The sequence below is a fragment of the Ctenopharyngodon idella genome, chromosome 21 (assembly GCF_019924925.1).
Source record: "Ctenopharyngodon idella isolate HZGC_01 chromosome 21, HZGC01, whole genome shotgun sequence".
NCBI lineage: Eukaryota > Metazoa > Chordata > Actinopteri > Cypriniformes > Xenocyprididae > Ctenopharyngodon > Ctenopharyngodon idella.
In genome coordinates this window covers 7,769,235-7,789,147 of record NC_067240.1, presented here as the reverse complement: position 1 = coordinate 7,789,147, position 19,913 = coordinate 7,769,235, and the positions used below count along the sequence as shown (strand labels likewise).

Below are 19,913 nucleotides of genomic sequence, written 5' to 3'. Positions count from 1 at the left end.
TGTATGTCTATACAAGCCTTTTTATGAGTTGTTTTTATCTCTTTCACTCTTTTTATGGATTTGTGGCACAACTGATGTACTCTGAAACCACTTCAAAGGCGGAGGGTTTACACACACACACACACACACACACTTTCTGAAACTTTCTTTACAACTCTTCAGATCAAATTAGACCAATAGTCCTGGAGCGATGTTTGGCTGAATCCCATTGCATATACCGGTGCTCCCTGATCTAGGTTTAGGTATCAAAGCATATATGCTGTGTATACTGGAAAAGCAGGGGAATAGGAAAGTGAGGGGACACGTTAAATAAAATGAGCTACACCCCCTTTGGAAAAGAAATATGAATTTTTTAACATATGCAGAAAGTTTGATGACTCATGAGTTTGTGACTAGAAATGCATCTTAGTGACTAGTCACTCTCACGGAAATTTCTCATTTCATCAGATGATAGTGGGATTACAGATTGTTCTTGAGAATCTCTTTAAACATTTACGTTGCCAAGTCAGATCCTTGAAAAGCCTGTAGACTTTTATGGAGCTGCTGCCCAACCATCTGTGACTGAATAAACAACACCATTTATTAATAAACACATTTTATTAAGGCAGAAACAACACTTGAATATGTTAAAAAAAAAAAATAATAATAAGACCATAATTATTTCAAGACTTTAAAAGGCAGAATTAAGAGCACATGAATAATAATGACCATTCAAATAAGTTCTTGTATTCCAACAAATAACCTGAGTCGCCATTACAACCCTTCAACAGATGAAAAAGATGTCTTCTAAGATCTCACTCTCCTCCAGGTCTTGCAAAGAGGACCGACTGGGGCCTAGAGGAGAGAAAAGGGTCTTCTGAGAAGCCCGAGGGGCGACGAAACTCTTCCGGGATGAGGGGTTGATTCGGCATCCTTCTAGGTTGGATACAGGGCTAAAAATGTCCAACAGCTCCATCAAAGAATCATCCCACCTAACAATGAGGGGGAAAAAAAGCAGGTTCAGACTCAGGAAATGTCACAATTATTTTATACACCAGAACAGAAGTGGACAAGTGGGATATAAAAAAGCATGATAATTTACATACTGCTCAGAATGCCGCACATCCTCAGATTCCCCTACATAAAAAAACAATGTTGCATCTGACTAGAGAAATAGTTTCACAGGCTTTGAAACATGTGGCCTTAGGATGGATATGAAGAACAAGCCAGCACGTTTTTTTTTTTTTCCCTAGTTTGGAAGGAAAACTAAGAGAGCTGAGCGAGGAGATAAATAAATAAAAGAATAAATAAACAAAGATTAAGCTAATAAAGATTCAACCCCTCAGTCGAGGTGCTTAATAAATTATTCATCGAGTACAGACGTGCACATTTCAGATATAAAACATGAATTCTTAAAGCACGCTCCACTGATGCTGCTAACATAATTCACTGCTCATTCTAAACAGCATTGATTTGCATCCATGCAGCAGAAGGGATGAGTGGGTATTCATACAGATGTGTGTGTGCGTGAAAGGGATCTCAGCTTCTATGAGAGGCAGAAAACGGTGCCATCCACTGAGTGCCTCTGACATTTGAAAGCAGTATTTGCTTCATGGTCATGATAGTGATGATTATACAAGACACTGAGAAACACGCCATCCACTATTTCCTTCATGTCTGACACTTTTTGGGTATGAAATCATAAAAGTATCGGTCAAGTACATCTCAAAATGTTTTCACAGAAAGGTAAATAGAAATTAAAGGTTGTCAAAACAAAAAACTTCCATCCTTCTCGGGCAACACATTAGCTCTGTTCCAAAACCAAGTGAGCTGCTTACAACCTACTTAGGTAGCTGCCCTCTAAAGGCCCTGATATACTTCAAGTGAAATCGAAAAAAAAGAACTGGTGTGACGTCATTTCAAACAAAATCAGTCCAAAATAACGTATATTTTGTGTTAGTTATGGGAGTTTGAAACAGCTTGCCAAAGCAAACTTTCTGGAAAAGTTTGCTCTAGCTGATAAACACCTTCATACTACCATTGGTCCATGCCGATGATGTAATAGGTAGGTGTGGCTCTGAGGCTCCACCTTCTTTAACATGGAAATCTTCTCTGATTAATTTTTTCTTTTCAGTCCATCGAGGTCTGACGTCCGTGAGTAAAAGCATGAATACACTGAAATGCCGCTTTATAGTAGAAATTGAAGTTGTAATTCTAATTGAAAGAGACATTGACAGTGTTTTTTCATGTTTAAAGGGGCAGTTCACCCAAAAATGAAAATTACCCCAAGCTTTACTTACCCTCAAGCCATCCTAGGTGTATATGACTATCTTCTTTCAGACGAACACAATCAGAAATATATTTAAAAAAAATTTTTTTAGACATTTTGAAGCAAAAAAAATATATCCATCCATCATAAAAGTAATCCAAATGGCTCCAGGAGGTTAATAAAGGCTTTCTGAAGTGAAGCGATGGGGTTTTGTAAGAAAAATATCCATATTTAAAACTTTATTAACTAATCCTGAGCGCTGCGTCTTGCGTTTTTAGACTCAAAGACATGTTCTGTGTGAATGGCCCCTAATGGTGCTTTTTTGTCATTTTTGAGGCTTGGCAACACAAACAATTGTCACTGATTGGAAAAAAAGCAGCCTAAAAACATTCTTACATGGAACACAATATTTAAAAAAAAATTGATGAAAGAATATTTCAAAACTTACAGGTTTAAAATGACATCAGGGTGAATAAATGATGATAGACTCTTCACTTTTGGGTGAACTATGCCTTTAAAACCTAAAATTATACCTACTCCTTGACCAGGTGAGGACTGAACAAACTGGTGAATCTCTGCACAGGTAAAGATGAGTTGAGGCTTGACGGATTGATCCCCAGAGTGTTGAACACATGTTCACACAGCCATCTAGGTGGGGTGCCTGAGCACCTGTTCACCCTCATGCTGGGACTGATGAAGGTGCCCTAGCTCTGGAAGACATCCTGCATTGTTCCGCTGCCAAAGATCGGAATCCCCCGGTTCCCCAAGGACTACAGGCCAGTTGATCTCACTTCACACAATACGAAGACCTCTGAGAAGCTGGACCTTAGACAGACCACCTGGACCCACTGCAGTTTGTTAACCACTGTTACGGCTCTGACCCTGTACTCTGGAGGCAGTGACCATTCACCATTAACAAACCTACATATGCTGCACTATACTGGCTGTTCTGTCAGACAAAAACTATAGCTTACTGTCCTATATAAGAGATCCACAGTAAAAATCTGTTTGCAAAGCCTTCGCAGAAATTGCAACTGATTTACCAAAGAATCCACAGTGAAATGTACTGAAAAAACAAATAATGCTCTACTGAGACATTCACATAGTTAAAAATAAATAACCACTTTCCAAGTATTAGGATTCTTTAGAAGGTAATGTTATTTTTAGTTCAGTGATCCTGTATCTCTCTTCTCTCCATCTCATTAACATGCCAGTGGGAGGGGCCAAAGATGAGATGATGTAGATAGGGCTGCCCCCTAATAGTCGACTAAACATTAGTCGACGAGAAGAGGCTTAGTTGACCAAAATACACTATATTGCCAAAAGTTTTGGGACGCCTGCCTTTACGTGCACATGAACTTTAATGACATCCCATTCTTAATCCGTAGGGTTTAATATGGAGTTGGCTCACCCTTTGCAGCTATAACAGCCTCAACTCTTCTGGGAAGGCTTTCCACAAGGTTTAGGTGGGTGCTTATGGGAATTTTTGACCATTCTTCTAGAAGCGCATTTGTGAGGTCAGGCAGTGATGTTGGTGAGAAGGCGTGGCTCGCAGTCTCCGCTCTAATTCATCCCAAAGGTGTTCTATCGGGATGAGGTCAGGACTTAGTGCAGGCCAGTCAAGTTCCTCCACACCAATGTCTTTATGGACCTTGCTTTGTGCACTGGTGCGTAGTCATGTTGGAACAGGAAGGGGCCATCCCCAAACTGTTCCCACAAAGTTGGGAGCATGAAATTGTCCAAAATGTCTTGGTATGCTGAAGCATTAAGAGTTCCTTTCACTGGAACTAAGGGGTCAAGCCCAAACCCTGAAAAACAACCCCACACCATAATCCCCCCTCCACCAAACTTTACACTTGGCACAATGCAGTCAGGCAAGTACTGTTCTCCTGGCAACCGCCAAAACCAGACTCGTCCATCGGATTGCCAGACAGAGAAGCGTGATTCTATTGACTGTAGTTATTGACTCTGCAGAAAGTTGGCGACTTCTGCACACTGTGCACCTCAGCATGCGCTGACCCCGCTCTGTGATTTTACGTGGCCTACCACTTCGTGGCTGAGTTGCTGTTGCTCCCAATTGCTTCCACTTTGTTATGATACCACTAACAGTTGACTGTGGAATATTTAGTAGTGAGGAAATTTCACAAATGGACTTATTGCACAGGTGGAAACCTATCACGGTACCACGCTTGAATTCACTGAGCTCCTGAGAGCGACCCATTCTTTCACAAATGTTTGTAGAAGCAGTCTGCATGCCTAGGTGCTTGATTTTATACACCTGTGGCCATGGAAGTGACTGGAACACCTGAATTCAATGATTTGGAGGCGTGTCCCAATACTTTTGGCAATATAGTGTATTATTAGTCGCTTAGTCGCAAAAAAAAAAAAAAAAAAAACTCCACAGGAAATGGCGAATTCACGCAGTCTGTGACAGATCATTAACAGCTGGTCTAAATGGTAAATACAGTACATTGTGCAGGACATCCAAACGCTCATTCTTCGACCTCAAATATGGCTTACCATATAAAACATGTAAGTAGTAGCAACTTTACATGGCTGCTCACTTTAACGTTAACCTAGAAAAATGTGCGCTATTCAAGTGTTTGTGCAGAGTTTGAAAGCTGCATAATAGTGTGCTTGCAATCACTTGCATTTAAAATACTCCACTGATTTCTGGTCATACAGATAAGAGTAATACAGCTTTTGAATTTGTGAAAAATCTACTTTTATTCATGTGCTTGAACGCTGATTAGGCTGTGTAGGCATTAAAGGCTCATTATTATTATTTATATGGTTTATTAATAAACGTGCGATTAGTTGACTAATGCTTAATATGAACGACTACTAGTCGACCAGAAAAATGAGTCACGTTCTGACGTAGAACCCAGAAGCACTGGACTGTTTATACTACGTCAATAGCATAAGAGACTGACAGGGAAAAGAAGAAATTGTTGAATAAAGTTGCACACAAAAAGTATTCTTGTCGCTTCATAACATTAAGGTTGAACCACTGTAGTCACATGGACTATTTTAACGATGTCTTTACTACCTTTCTGGGCTTTGAAAGGTGCAATGACGTTGCTGCCTATTTGTGGTTCAGAAACCCTCAGATTTCACAAAAAATTTAATTTGTGTTCCAAAGATGAACAAAGTTCTTACGGGTTTGGAACAACATGAGGGTGAGTAATTAATGAAAGAAATGTCCTTTTTGGGTGAACTAACCCTTTAATGTTGACTCATACATTGTTTTTGCACTGTTAACCTGTCAACCCATATTCCAGTAATACAAACATAATAAAGAATGGTTCATTTCACACTTGAAATTTTACACTGAATGTTTTTGTGCACTCTCTTTGATGTTGCTGTTATTTTGTATAAATGGGACATTTATAATAAAATTACTTTGCAATAAATATTATGTAACAGGAATTATGATCATAACTAACAAAAGCAAACAACATTTGCACTTTATCTGTCAGTTATATTTCATTTGCTAGCGATTACACAGCCAGTTACAAGACTGTTTGAGAAAGAGACTTGCTTACTGAATGTCAGTATAAAAAAATGTTACAAATATTTCATGACATCATAATGGATCAAGCTGCTTAATGTTCTTTTGCTTTTAAGCCTGAAACTTGAATCTAGGTTTCGTTTTAATCCAGTCCTATGACAATGACAGTAATGTCCAATCTGGGAATCTCATTTTGTCGTTTGGGCGAATGACAATCGATTGTCATCCGACAATTCTTTTGCACATGTGCATCAGAGAGAAAGAGAAAGAGAGCTTACACTGAGGGTGGATGGCTGATGGGGTGGGACTTTGGCAAGGCTCCCTCTAGAAATGTGAGAATTAGCATTTTTATTTGTTGATTTATTTAACGGACAGGCCTCTCAAACAGCCATCCATCAACGGACGACATTGCCGATATGAATAATGCATTTCTTACCGCCGGTCACAATCTATAACAAGGGAAGGGGTAGGTGTAGTTTGGGCGGGGGAGGGGAATGTTAGGGCGTTGGTAGGAGGAAATTGCCGGAGAGAATGCTAATGTGTTTGGCAGTCATATTTACCCAAAAGCTTTCATTGCTTTTCACAAGGTCCACTGGCGAATGACCACGAGACATTAATATCACTTAAGAGGAGGTTTGCTAATCCCAAAAGCTATCTGTTCATTCAACGAATCAGCTAGGGGTTGGGAACAGAGTTCAAGATGCCTGGAAAAGAAAAGTAGAGTACAATAGCAGTATTTAAGTCTCTAGATTATTGAAGAGAAAAATAAAATCAATTACTGAATTCTTAAATTTTACAAAGCTAATAAAGTAATACAAATTATATTATTTTTATATTATAATATTTTTAAATGAATATATTTAATACATAATGATCTTAATATACAATTATAATATAAATTGAAATAAATTAAAGAAAAATGTAAGTGACTTCTAATCAGCAAAGCTGTCTTCAGTGCGATCAGCCATTTGCAATACTCTTTTGAAGAATAGGCTCTAGTTTTCTGCGCTTGTGGTGGATTTTTTGAAATCACAACATGGTATAAACAATATATGAGAATCTCTACAGGTTAACGCATTACCTCGAGCTCCTACTCTCATCAATGAGAGAGAGGAAGAGTAAAATACAGAGAGAGGGTGAAAGACACTGAGAAAGAATCAGGTTCTACTTCAATAATTCCAAACAAAAGACAGTTTATCAGTTTCCTTTGCCTCCGACTCAACTTATTTTACTGTTCTCATTAAAAATGTCCGTCACGCCTGAGAGCCCAAACAAATTTGTACCCAAACAGTAATATAAAAATCCTAAAAGGCAAATACCGACAGAACTGCATGTCAATTTTCTTTCAAATCAATAGTAAGCTGAGGAGAAGCACAGGGCATGGGCAGGAGCACTGACATTTCTCACTTCAGCTCTATCAAAACAGCCCTGAAAATTTTAATGATACACAATTTTTACTCCCCTTATAAAGTGAAGAGAAGTTTACAAGAGATGGCCCAAGTCTGCACAGGTTAATTTAAAAAGGTGGAGGTAATTTGAAAGAAGGACGTGGTTTGATAAGTGTATTGTTTTGACGACTCTTGCAGAGCTTTTTGAGTTTTATCAGTCTGACTGCATAATTCATTGCCTTGTGACACTTACAGTGCAGTCCACTCTCCTGAGCGAGATGAACTCGAACAAGATTTTTATATTTTCAAAAAGGAAATGTGAGTGGAGCCTGCAATGAAAAATACACCATCACGATGGTATGAATTTATTTAACATAAATAGTAATATAAAATTGCAACATAAATAGTAAAAAAAAATTAACTAAGTCAAAAGAGCCAACCACAAAATCTCTGATCTCTTTATCAATGCGAGGAATTTTACGACAGTTTTATAGCCCACCATGTGAAAATAGTAAGCCTGGTTGCTAAGAAAAGTAATAGCACATACCTCTCCTCGATCATTACTCTCCACAAACGGGATGACAAACATCCCTACCTACTATGAAAAATAGAAATAGTGCCACTTGCCTTAGCAAAAACTTAAAATCCCTGAATTCGAAACACAAAACAAATCCCAAAGCATACTGACATTCAAAGAAAACTACCTGTTTCAGGTGGAGTGAAATGTTATGATCTCTAGCAGACACAAGATCCATAATCCATAATCATTTTCATTAACCCAAACTTATTTCCCCAGGGCATCTTTCACCTTTTAAGCAAACTCATAGTAGTACAGAGCTTGTTTATTGATTCATTGTGGGCTGACAGGGCATTTGGTTGTTCTTCTAAAGTGTGTCCCTGTGGCATCAGACCCATCAGACTTGAGGTTGTCCAGGAGACAGCCTGGCAGCATCCAACCTCTGGCTTCTTAAAAATAAATAAATAAATGACACACTTCATTGATTTCCTCAAATCAAGTTTGGATTTGAATAATGCAAAAGTACCCTCCAGACAGTGGGATACAATAAAACATTTATCGTCCATACATAAACTTTCCATAGCGCTAGTTAGGGTATCTTGTTAGAGTTTATGTGCCTGTTTGGTATTAGTGTGTAAGGGAGGTTTCCCATGATGCTCTACTAATCATCAAGATCATCAACAAAGGAAAGTGTGTCCTTTTAAAATCAAAATATGACTTGCATGACAGATGCAAGTACAGAAATTTGAATTCTGTGGAGATTTTCTTACCATTTGAGCAATTCAGTCTAGATGCCTTTCTAAGTAAATATTGACAAGTGCAATTACAAAAATGGAATAACATTAATTCAACTAAAATCTTTAAATCGACTGACCGTCCTAGTCGAAATGTCTAATTAAAGATCTATTTCATTGCCTATTGTATCACATATTTTTGACTTAATGCTTCAAAGCTGCTTGATGTCACAATGAAAGGTGAATCTGGAATGGTCACTTGAAATTATTCAACAATTTGACTGTTCATTAAGTGACACATCTCTGTCCTAGTCTTAGATCACATTTGGCCCTTATCAAGTTCCCTGGTACATATTAAGCATACAAAAGTATTCAATTCCCTGTCAGTTTTGACATTCTCTTGGTATGCCTCCCACAAATATCATGGCTGCACACAAAGCAACCTAATTTTCCCGGCCCCTGTAAAAGTTCTGACTCGGTAATGAAACGTCGGAGACAGAAAAAAAACATATTAATGCAAAATATTCACCATAACATATAACAGAGGGAGAAAAAAAGGCAATTACTTCTGAAGTCAGTAGATTTTCTCCTAGAAAAAAAAGAAGAAATACGGCTAACAAACGACTTACAAATAATCTGCATTTTTCAGAGATGGCGCGCTAAACGAGACATGCTCATTCTCTCGCAGTGAGGGTTGGGGGAGGGGGAAAAAAGACATGCTGTCACATTAATTACCTTTCTACGTTAAAAGAAAACGGTAATGAATTTCCTTCCCTATCCCAGAGTGTGTCTCGCGCTAGCGGTCAGTGATTCATTCTCTGCCTCACTCTTTCTCATTAAGCTGAGGGAGGCGGCGCGTTCTCAGCCCGAGCTGGAAGACTCGGTTCAATTACACCTGCTGCTGGGCCCTGCTACGCCAGCTAATGGGACTCAGCTTGGCTCCTGTCAGCCTCAGCGCTGGCCGGCAAAAATCTTCATTTAACTCATCAAACAGGCCTCGCACTGCGTTCGGCCCAAACCAGCTTCCTCGTTTTTTTCCCCTCTTCCTTTACTTCTCCCTTTTTCCCCTGTTTTATTCAGATTCCCCCACATACCACTTCTCCTTCCCCTTCTTCTATTTCACATTCTTGCATTAAGAAGCTCTATCACAAAGGCAGGGACTCCAAAAACACAATTAATACATGGGCTTGGCCCCTGCTGTGCTGTTGAGCCAAAATTGCTGTCATTTCCTTCTTTTCACTTTTCTTTGAATTGAACATGTTAAATTGCATTTACTTGTGTGGTTCTTTGAGTTTCCTGAAAGTGGCTTCTCTCAAGCACCAGGAGTTTTCCCCCCATCTTTAAATTGCAACAGCAGCGTTTCTACAGAATCTTAAATTGGCAGAGTGACCGCACAATTGGCAAATGGCAAAATTAAATGTTTTACTCATCTAAAAATACAGAAAGGGTGTGGTAAAACACATTGGTTGTGTTAGACAGGCTGGGATGACTTAGATGATTGTATAAAGAAGCCAATCCATGCCATAGAAAACAGGAGTGGACCAAAGACAGAACCCTGAGGGATACCTTAACTCACCTGGAGGCCTGTGGAGTGCTGGGAAGGCCAAGAGGGGGAATTTTAGGAAGAGCAGATGTCCGGAAGCTTTCTGGAATCACAGGAGAAGTGGCCATATCCTTCCTGGTAATGGAGATCTCTGCAGGGAGAAAATGAGAGATTTCTCAATCTCCAATTAAGAAGGTAAAGTAAAAAGCAGAAAGGAATAACATATTCAGCATAATTTTTTGTGAACATACCTTGTGAAAGCTTGGGTGTAGGTTGCTGAATACTTGATGTGTGTCCCTGTGACTGTTTATTACTCAATGGTTGTCGAACAGTTCCCTGCAGAATGTGTGACTTTCCCTCATTTATTTCACTGCTGTATAAGAAAGAGAGAGAAAGATACTGTTTAAAAGTTGGAATTGCTTACCAAGGCTGCGTTTATTTGACCAAAAATACACTAAAAACAATAATATTATGAAATATTATTACAATTGAACATATCTATTCTATTTTAATATATTTTAAAATGTCATTTATGTATGTTATGGCAAAGCTGAAATTTCAGCAGTCATTATTCTAGTCATAGGTGTCACATGATCCTTCAGAAATCATTCTAATATGCTGACTTGATGCTCAAAAAACAATTTCTATTATTATCAATATTGAAAACAGTTGTGCTGCTTTATATTTTTGTAAAAACTGTTACATTTTTCAGGATTCTTTGAAAATTATTCTTTCAAAAAAAAAACAAAAAAAAATTCTCACTGACCCCAATCTTTTGAACAGGGAAATTTTGTATATTTAAAGATTTTTTATTTTTATCTTTTATTTTTATCTCTCCAGCACTTTTTGCATTCAATGCAGTTTTGAAGTCAATATTTACCTGCGTGTTACCTGATCCATTACAAAACAGGACTGTGGACCTTCATTAAAACTGCTGTCTCCATTTAGGGGTTTCTCAAAGTTTGTTGTAGTTGCTTCCTGAAGCCTTCAAAAGAGACAAATTAAAAGAATTTTCATGGTTCAGATCAAGTTAGGCTGTATTAACAGAATTTGTGACAATGTCGATTACCACCGAAAATAGCAGGACTTATTTAGATTTTTTAATGAGACAAAAATCATGATTATAGTACAGTGAACTATAAATACTTTCTAGGTGCATGAACTTCTGTGTATGCATTATTAGTCATTAAACAAAGGTCCTGTGCCAGGCTCTTACTTGCTGTACTGAAGGTAAGACTGACGGAGTTGCTGTTTCTGGAGCAGAAGTTTTTCTTCCTGTTGAGCCAACCGAGCTTGAATTCTCTCCCTCTCCATTTCCAGCTGTTTCTTGTGCAGGAGCAGACACTGTCGTTTCTCCTCCCAGTTCTCCCGACCAGGCGGCGGCGCTAGTCCAGTTCGATTAGCACCATGCATGTTGTCACTCTCCATTCTGTGGCACTGATGAGAGCACTTGGGTTCAGAGGCAACATGCAGCTTCAAGGCATCACCGGCTGAGGGCTCCCTGTTGGAGAACCTGGGATCACTATGTCCACCTTCAGAATTGCGATTGGTGTGCCTGTCATAGACTTCGCAGTTCTGCTCGCTGCTGGAAGGTGCACTGAAAGGTCCCGTTGAGAAAGAATGAGTGCACTCCACTGACCCACCTCTCTCGGTTCTACTTCCTGATGGAGGAAGGTCCAAGTAAGATCCATCCAAAGCAGTTCCTCTCCCACCCAAAGACCTTCTGAGCACCCCCTCACTACTAGGAATCTGTGGGATGGAGCAGAAGTAGAGAAATTATACACGTCACCTCTGACCTTTTAATAATGTAGCAACGAAAGCAGGTTTTACTCAAGGGAGTCAGAGAGGGTGGGCTCATCCCAAGAGGATGCAACAACCCAAGGTCAATCACCAAAGAGATAAACATTCAGGACAAAGGAGAATCGTCCACCTCTGAGGGGACAGAAAAGGGCCACTGACTAATTCAAGAGGAGGTCGTGGAGCATGTAAACATACATTACTCACAGCCAAGGTTTCAGAGAGGACAAGCTCATTTCCCTTATACAAGCTTAAGATGAAGGGTGCACAGGGTGCACGTTCTAAACTAAAACAACATATGAGTTTCACAGTTTCCTTTATTGAGGTTTGTTTTAGCTTTAATATTTTTAGTAACAGTGCTTTAAAGGGGATAAATTTAGAGATGGAACTTCTCTGAGAGGGTTTCAGTGTGCTGACAGGTTAACAGTTATAGATGCTAAAGTGTCAGCATGCCAAAACCCCTCTCTGAGAGGCTGCTTCTCTAAATCCACCCCCTTTAAAATCACCACCGCTAAAGCCATCAAAACAGTGCTTTTGTAACAAATTCACCTTCAACACATTTCAAGGCAATTACTGTTGGACTTTAAATCGCCTGCTGTGAGCAACGTTGGCATTATCATGAAAAACCCAAAGACCTATGATAGTTGTGAGCAATAAAAGGGGGTAGATATTTTCGTGTTTTTTTTTTTAATTTGTTGAATATCTGTTAGTCACCCTCTTCAGACAGGATGTGTCACTGGTGGTCATGAAAGATTTATAAGTGGTCATAAAAGTGGTCTGTGGGTTGAATTAAATAAATAAATAAATACACTAGTTTTGAATATTACTAAATAGTTCCCCCAGATATGTGGTGTTTGTTATTTATATTCATATTCATTTTTTGGATGCAATTCATTTATAATTTCTTTATAATGTTCTTTATATATTTTTATTTATGAAAATTGAGAATTGATATGAATAGTTCTGTTGCAGAAATTGTTCCAAATGTGTGTAAAAATTAGAGGTCGACCGATATTGGATTTTACTGATACCGATAACTAGGTTAGACCATACTTGCCGATAACCGATTAATCAGCAGATAGTTTTTAAAATGCATACTGAATTTAAAAAAATAAATAAATAAATAAAATAAAATAAAATAACACTAAGTAAAACAGTTTTAAATAAGTACTGAACCATGAAAATGTGCTAAATGATATAAATCTAATATGAATATATTAATTATATGAATAAATATTGAAGTAAACAAAAGACATTCAAACATGCTCCAGTCTCCTAATATAGCTCTTGCAACAGACACAACCCGGAAAAACTATCGGCAAGGATAAATTGGTCGACCTCTATTAAAAATACATACATACATATTCTGCCACAGCAGTGAATTCCGATGATGTCTAAACAACTTCAGATGGATAATATGTGGCATTGATTCATTTGTTCCTTTTCAAATATTCTCTTTCATTTCAAAATGTCATATTACAGAAGTAAAATGAATCATGAATGCCATTTCATGTTTCGTGCAACTGCAACCTTGGTGGTCTCATCTCTCTCTTTGACTATGTGCAAGACACAGGTCAGTATTAAACAATGAAATTTTATACATACACACATATATATATATATATATATATATATATATATATATAAAAACACACACTTAAAGTCATAGTAGATAAAAGAATCTTTCAAATGTGTAATCGAAATAAGATTAATTCACCCAATATTTACTTTTTAAGGAAAAAGAAAAATTTTCTGGGTGAGCATTCACAATCTCAAAATGGCCAAATAACAGCTGATAAATTGGTTGGTCTGCCAGGATATAAAGATAGTGGGCCATTCAAATGAATTTCTGCCTGCTATGGTTATACAATGCCATGACTGATCAACTGAAATTCCAACATAGTATAGAGGATACAAATTCAGTGCACGCACATGTTCTGTCTGAGCCATTTGTGGCCTCTCTCTATCGCTCTCCCACACACAGACACACTCTCTCTTAGTACTCACCTTGCTGTGGGAGCAGGACTGATTGAGCAGTGTGATAGACTTGTTGAGTTTCTCTTGCTGTTGGGAGAGGTACTGCTGATAGAGTCCCAGCAGCTCCTGACACTCTCGGTACTGCTGCTGCAGGCCTGTGCCGTGGGTCAAGGGTCAACACGCACTGGATAACTCTGCCACTGTTCCCACTTAGACTAAAACTCTCTCTCTTCCCAAGCCAGACATGGTAATCCATTTCCCCCAATGTAGTGTTGCCAACCTAATGCTGAGTAGGCAGGAGATTTTATACATAAGGTACAAAAAGAAAGAACCTCCCTTAAAGTAGTGCCCCAAAGGCTACTAATAACTGTAAAATCAGCTGTATGTCAAAGTAAATACTCAAATATATTTTGAAAAGCCCAAAGCTGATATGATCAGCTTGAGAGGCAAAGCAAATAATATATAATAAAATAGGCTTTCTTGGTCTAGGTCAGTGGTCTGCACGTTGACAGGGTAAAAAATAATAATAAAATATTGAGGTGATATTTTTGTTATTCATATGGCTAAGCAAATATAAAAAAATAATGATAATAAAAAAAATAAATAAAATAAAAATATTGAGGTGATATTTTTGTTGTTCATATGGCTAGGCAAATTTGTTTGGATTAAATTCATTTATACATTTTTTTCAGAGAACACCAAAAAATCTGAACTGGTATCATGCAGTATCAGTACCAACACTGAATATGGTATAAACCAAGGGTAATTTGTACAGTGCTTAAAACCACAGGTTAAGATCTGGATGCAAATCATTTATAAGTTTTTTCAGAGAATGCCAAAAAAATCTGAATCTGTATCATGCAGTTTTGTTGAAAAACAAAAGTTCAAAATAAAAATACAACTGGCCACATACAATTCAAACATCCTAAAATAAAAAAAATCCATTGAATAAGTTTAGGTATTACAGGAAAAGCTACAAGAAGAACTTAAAATATGAAAAAAATTCTCCCACTGAGAGCTCAGTTGCCCAGTGTCCTTATATCGAGAGTTGGACTTCTACTCTGGCTCCTGACATTTGAGTCTCTCTGGCTGAATCCCAGCCGCCAATACCTGGAGTCATGTTTGTGACTTTTTGAAAAAGTGCACAGACAGAGAAGAAAGCAAGAAGAGACAGCAGCACTGCAGAGAAGAGATAGAAGTGTTTCTTCAGGGCGAGGGCTTCACACATTCCTCCATCTGGGTCTGGCTGGGCAGGGGTGGGCAGAATGCCAGGCTGTGAGACAGAGAGAGCTGGCACGTATGCAGCATTGGGCAGAACTCAACTGATCTGGAGCAGAACCACAGACACGCCGACTGCGCCGACTAATGACAGCGTGACGTACGCTTGCTTACTCTCACAAGCTCTGCAGAAATCCATTCGGTAGATCTAATTTTCCAATGTGGAAAGCAATAATGGAAAGCGACTTTTTTTGGTCTTTCTTCTTAATAATCAGCCTGGCTGCAGAACACAACCGCTCAGAGATCATCATAATACCTCAAGGCCCAGGAACTCGAGGGGGGCAACACAGATCAAACCAACTGAAAGTTAGAACGATATAGAGATTATTTATAGTCCTCATATCTCTGTTATTACAATGTCAATAAGCACTAAATCCAGCCTCTGCTCAACAGCCTCTCAATCCAATACCCATAAGATAAGCACGGTAAATCTTACCTAAAAACAAAGGCTAGTATTAAAATCTCCAGAATACTGCACAATAGAAAAAGAAAAAGGAATTTCATAACCCACAAGAGGCCATGCATTAGTGAGTTTTACCATGGTAAAGGCAAGGTGAAGTGGTATAATCTCACAGGCTTTTTGGTATAAGAACGAACCAGGATACCAATGTTCAATAATTTAAATAATACAGCATTTGTATGATAATTTCCTTACCATTGCTAAGCAATATAGTGCATTAAAGAACAGTTCACCAAAAATGAGAACTCACCCATGTTATTCCAGACTTACTTTCTTCTGCAGAATATAAAATGAATTGTCCACACAATAAAAGTCATTGCGGTTCAGTGCTGTCTTCCTCTCTTGCATTCCACAGAAGAAAGTAAGTCAAACAGGTCATAGAGGACAGATAAATGATTCAATTTGTTGCGTTGCACGTTATAGCTTGCATCTTAAAGTGGTAACGTTTCGCTTGATTACATACTACATTCAGTATTCACACATAATGTAAATTCGTGATTTAAAAAGAGAAATATGCTTTACACTAATACCACTGATTCAATTCTGTCAGTTTGAATGAGAAGCAGGCCTGTAATTACAATTAGCCATTCAATTACAACAAATTACTAACTTTGTGTTAATGCTCAGTTTAAGATTATTGAAGTATTAAATATATTAGACTATTAAAAACTAAAGTTAAGAGCCAAGGGAGTGAGTGGTTCTAATATTCCCCAAATACCAATTTCATTTGGTAATTAGAAATGTAATATAAAGGCATCTGATAAATCAAATTTGCAAATTTCATCTATTCCCATTTGTTTTACCCCAATATTGGTTATTAAAGCAGAATTTAAAAAAAGGGTTGATTCTGGACTCTGGATTCTTGATTTTTTTTGGGGTCAATAAGATGTTTTGGGTTTTTGGATTTACAGTTAGAGTAAGTTACAATAAAGGCATTTTCACAAAAATATTAAACAAAATATTAGGCACAACTGTTTTCAAGATTAATAATAAGAAATGTTTCTTGATCACAAAAGTTTCGTGACCCGTGCTGGCAAAATGAGCCTCAATGAACAATTTTTCAAAAATGAGTTCACATTCCCTATTAAAAAAACCTTCAAAATGATGTATGATTTGTTGGAATCTGACAAAAAAAAAAAAATGACTGAGCTACACCGGTTTGAAGTCGATAGAGTCAGCACAGTCAATTTTGAGAAAAATCGAGTTAGTTCCAAGGTTCCAAAACAAAATCACCTTAAAATCCTTGGTAATACCACTAAATTTGGCACAAACCAAGTCAAAACCCATATCTATAGGAAAAAATATACATTTTCAACTTTTTTCCATAATTCCACATTTGTTTGATTAACATTAATGAACAGATAGCCTATATATTAAGACCTAGGCCTACTGTATCACACGGATATAATATAATGATAAACATCAGACGTTTTTCCCAAACAGTTAACCAAACATTCGCTTAAGATATAACAGATAATGTTTGCATGAATACTCGCCAGATTTTTTTAAATACTGTAATTCTGTATAAGTGTATGTGTATATCGGGACCGTAGCGTCTTTGTGAGCGCGCTTCGGATCTGTCAGTGAGCGCGAGTAAGATTGTTTTGTTTACATCAGCATGAGTTTGAAAATCACATTTCATTGTTTCAGACTCATGCCATTGAGAATTCGCTATGAATATTCTCAAAGTTGGAATGCTGCGATTTACAACAATACCGAACTTGTGCTGAGAGGAAGCGCCAGTCCTCCAGAAGCGAGCAGAGAAATACACACTTTTCATGGTCAAAGGAAAGGTACTCATCTCAAACACAAACATACAAATAAAGATACTTTTAGATGTTTAATTGCTATTTGGAGCATTGGGATTGCTTGACAAGGGCTTAATGAACTTGTTTTTGTGAAAACCTCAAATTCGACCAAAATTGACATTTTTCACTTGTTTTGCCTGTAGCTCGAAATTAGTCTGTGCGCATTCCGACTCATTTTGCCAGCACAGGTCACATTTTAGAATTATTTTTTGGGTATTTATTTACATATATTTGAGTAAATAAATGCAGCCTTGGTGAGCAAAAAGAGTATTTTTTGGAAAAACATTTTGGAAAAATCTTACCATCCAACGCCAAACTTTTAAACTGTAGTGTACACACGCAACCCACGTAAAGTCAGGTGACGCAAACATGAGTTTGACATCCTTGTTTCGCATGCTCAGGTCACAAAAAGAAAGCATAACCCAAACTGACTGTTGAGTCCTTGTTATAAATATGGGTGAAAATATCTTACCTAAATCCATCAGGTTTATTATTTCAGCTCATTCAAGTTCATTAGTCAACATCTGACTGTCTAAAATGAGAGGATACAAAGGGATATCAAATCCTGAGGTGCCAAAAAACAATGTCCTTTATGACAGCTGGATGTCAAACCTCTGTGTAATAGCAGGTATAAAATGAGTAACTGTTCAACAAGGACCCTTACCATAAATAGGCCTCTCATTTGTAATGAGAACAAAGAGCCTGTCTCATAGATAGAGCGCATCACACGCAGGCATCTACCTCACAGCTGACGAGAGGCTTCTGATACTCCGATAGACAGGTTGGGCGTAAACACACATATTAATACATTAACAGAAGGGCGTGCGGGAACGCTCAGCGCCTGGTAATCTGGAGCGACTGGAGCGGGACTGATAAGATTCTCTCCCGCTTCCCGCCGTGCAGGCACCTCTGTTGGCTGCCGGCCAATCAGAGCTCATTCCGAGGGCCTACATCAGGAGAAAAGAAAGCTGCAGGCACGGTGTGTCTCCACCCCCATCCAAAAATACACAAAATCAGAGTTTGCATTCGATATTTCAGACAGGCGCTGTCAACATGATTCACTCCCCTGTCAGCCAGCGCAGAAATAAAATAATGAAATCCACCTCGAGATAGAACAAAATTGCGCCGAAGAGAATATTTTACGGGGCCTCTCGGCCGGATGGTCTGCGTGTGTAGGTTGAGATGTAAATCGATAGGAGGACAGTTCAACCGCACGCTTCGATTTAAATAACAGTGAAAATGACTCACCAAGCCACTGATGATTTGATTATTTATATATCATGAGACTTCATTTGCTGCGAGCATGTGGTTTATTACTTCCAATTATTAGTGTGTCTACAAAACTAATTGGTCATAAACAATATGCGAGCAGTGGGTTTGTGATTAAGTGGCATTTCTGTGAGGGCTTACGCCCCACCTAAGCTCATCCCGCCAGGATGCACGGATTCAGAACTAGTCAAACAAACTATTACAAAAGGACTTCTGCTCCTCTGATCCATCCGCAGCGTTCGGAAAAAGCGACCATGCAAACTTCAATAAGATTAATGATATTGATGAACGCATTCAACTTCTCCTTTGTGTCTTGCGTGCTTCTTGATGTAAATTCCTTGTGAAGAACAAAGATTGCGAGCTTCTCTGTAATAGAATCTACCACTCAGAGACGTGGTGTAGAATGCCAAAGACAGGCTTGAGAAAATTCTAATTTCATTCCGTACACGAGCTTCAAATTCTTCCTACGCTCAGAATGTAACTTTTTGTAATTTTTCCCGCCCCTCTTACAGAGATTTCCTCTTGATAGTCACAATCCTGGCAGATGAGATGGAGACAATGCGAGCAATTATTCTACACAGACCCTCATAACAGTTTGTCTTTTTGCGTCCCACTTAACCTTTAAAGGGTTAGTTCACCCAAAAATGAAAATTATCCCATGATTTACTCACCCTCAAGCCATCCTAGGTGTATATGACTATCTTCTTTCAGACGAACACAATCTGAGATATATTTAAAAATATCCTGGCTCTTCCAAGCTTTAAAATGGTAGTGAATGGAGGGGAGCGTGATTTTGAAGCCCAAAAAAACGCATCCATCCATCATCAAAACAATCCATACAGCTCCAGGGGGTTAATAAAGGCCTTCTGAAACAAAGCGATGGGTTTTTGTAAGAAAAATATCCATGTTTACAACTACAGACGACCGTACGCATACTGCGCAATTTGACTTGCGCCACAAGAGTAACGTCTGACGCGATGTATGACGCAGGATTCAGGACCGGTGTTTTGTTTTGCTCTATCCTCTGCGCTTCCGCATTCATCATTGTGTCACGCGCTGGGTCAGGGGTTACTCTCCGCCGCAAACTGATGCGTACGACCGTCTGCCAGAAGCTAGTTATTATAGTTAATAAAGTTTTAAATATGGATATTTTTCTTACAAAAAACCCATTGCTTTACTTCAGAAGGCCTTTATTAAACCCCTGGAGCCGTCTAGATTATTTTTATGATGGATGGAGGCATTTTTTTGGGCTTCAAAATCAGGCCCCCCATTCACTACCATTATAAAGCTTGGAAGAGCCAGGATATTTTTGAATACATCTCCGAATGTGTTCGTCTGAAAGAAGATAGTCATATACAACTACGATAGCGAGTAAATCATGGG

General features: G+C 38.4%; 1 protein-coding gene across 1 annotated transcript in view; it reads right to left on the bottom strand.

Annotated features, from left to right (window-relative positions):
- Nucleotides 1–578: 578 nt before the first annotated feature.
- Nucleotides 579–19,913, bottom strand: part of LOC127503455 (protein hinderin-like) — a 23,527-nt gene continuing 4,192 nt past the window's right edge. The window contains exons 6-11 of the mRNA XM_051877295.1: nucleotides 13,746–13,870; nucleotides 11,158–11,690; nucleotides 10,822–10,926; nucleotides 10,193–10,314; nucleotides 9,975–10,092; nucleotides 579–971 (exon numbers count right to left, since the gene is read on the bottom strand). Coding sequence (XP_051733255.1) covers nucleotides 764–971; nucleotides 9,975–10,092; nucleotides 10,193–10,314; nucleotides 10,822–10,926; nucleotides 11,158–11,690; nucleotides 13,746–13,870 — 1,211 coding nt within the window. The 3' untranslated portion in view covers nucleotides 579–763. The remainder of the gene's footprint in view (nucleotides 972–9,974; nucleotides 10,093–10,192; nucleotides 10,315–10,821; nucleotides 10,927–11,157; nucleotides 11,691–13,745; nucleotides 13,871–19,913) is intronic.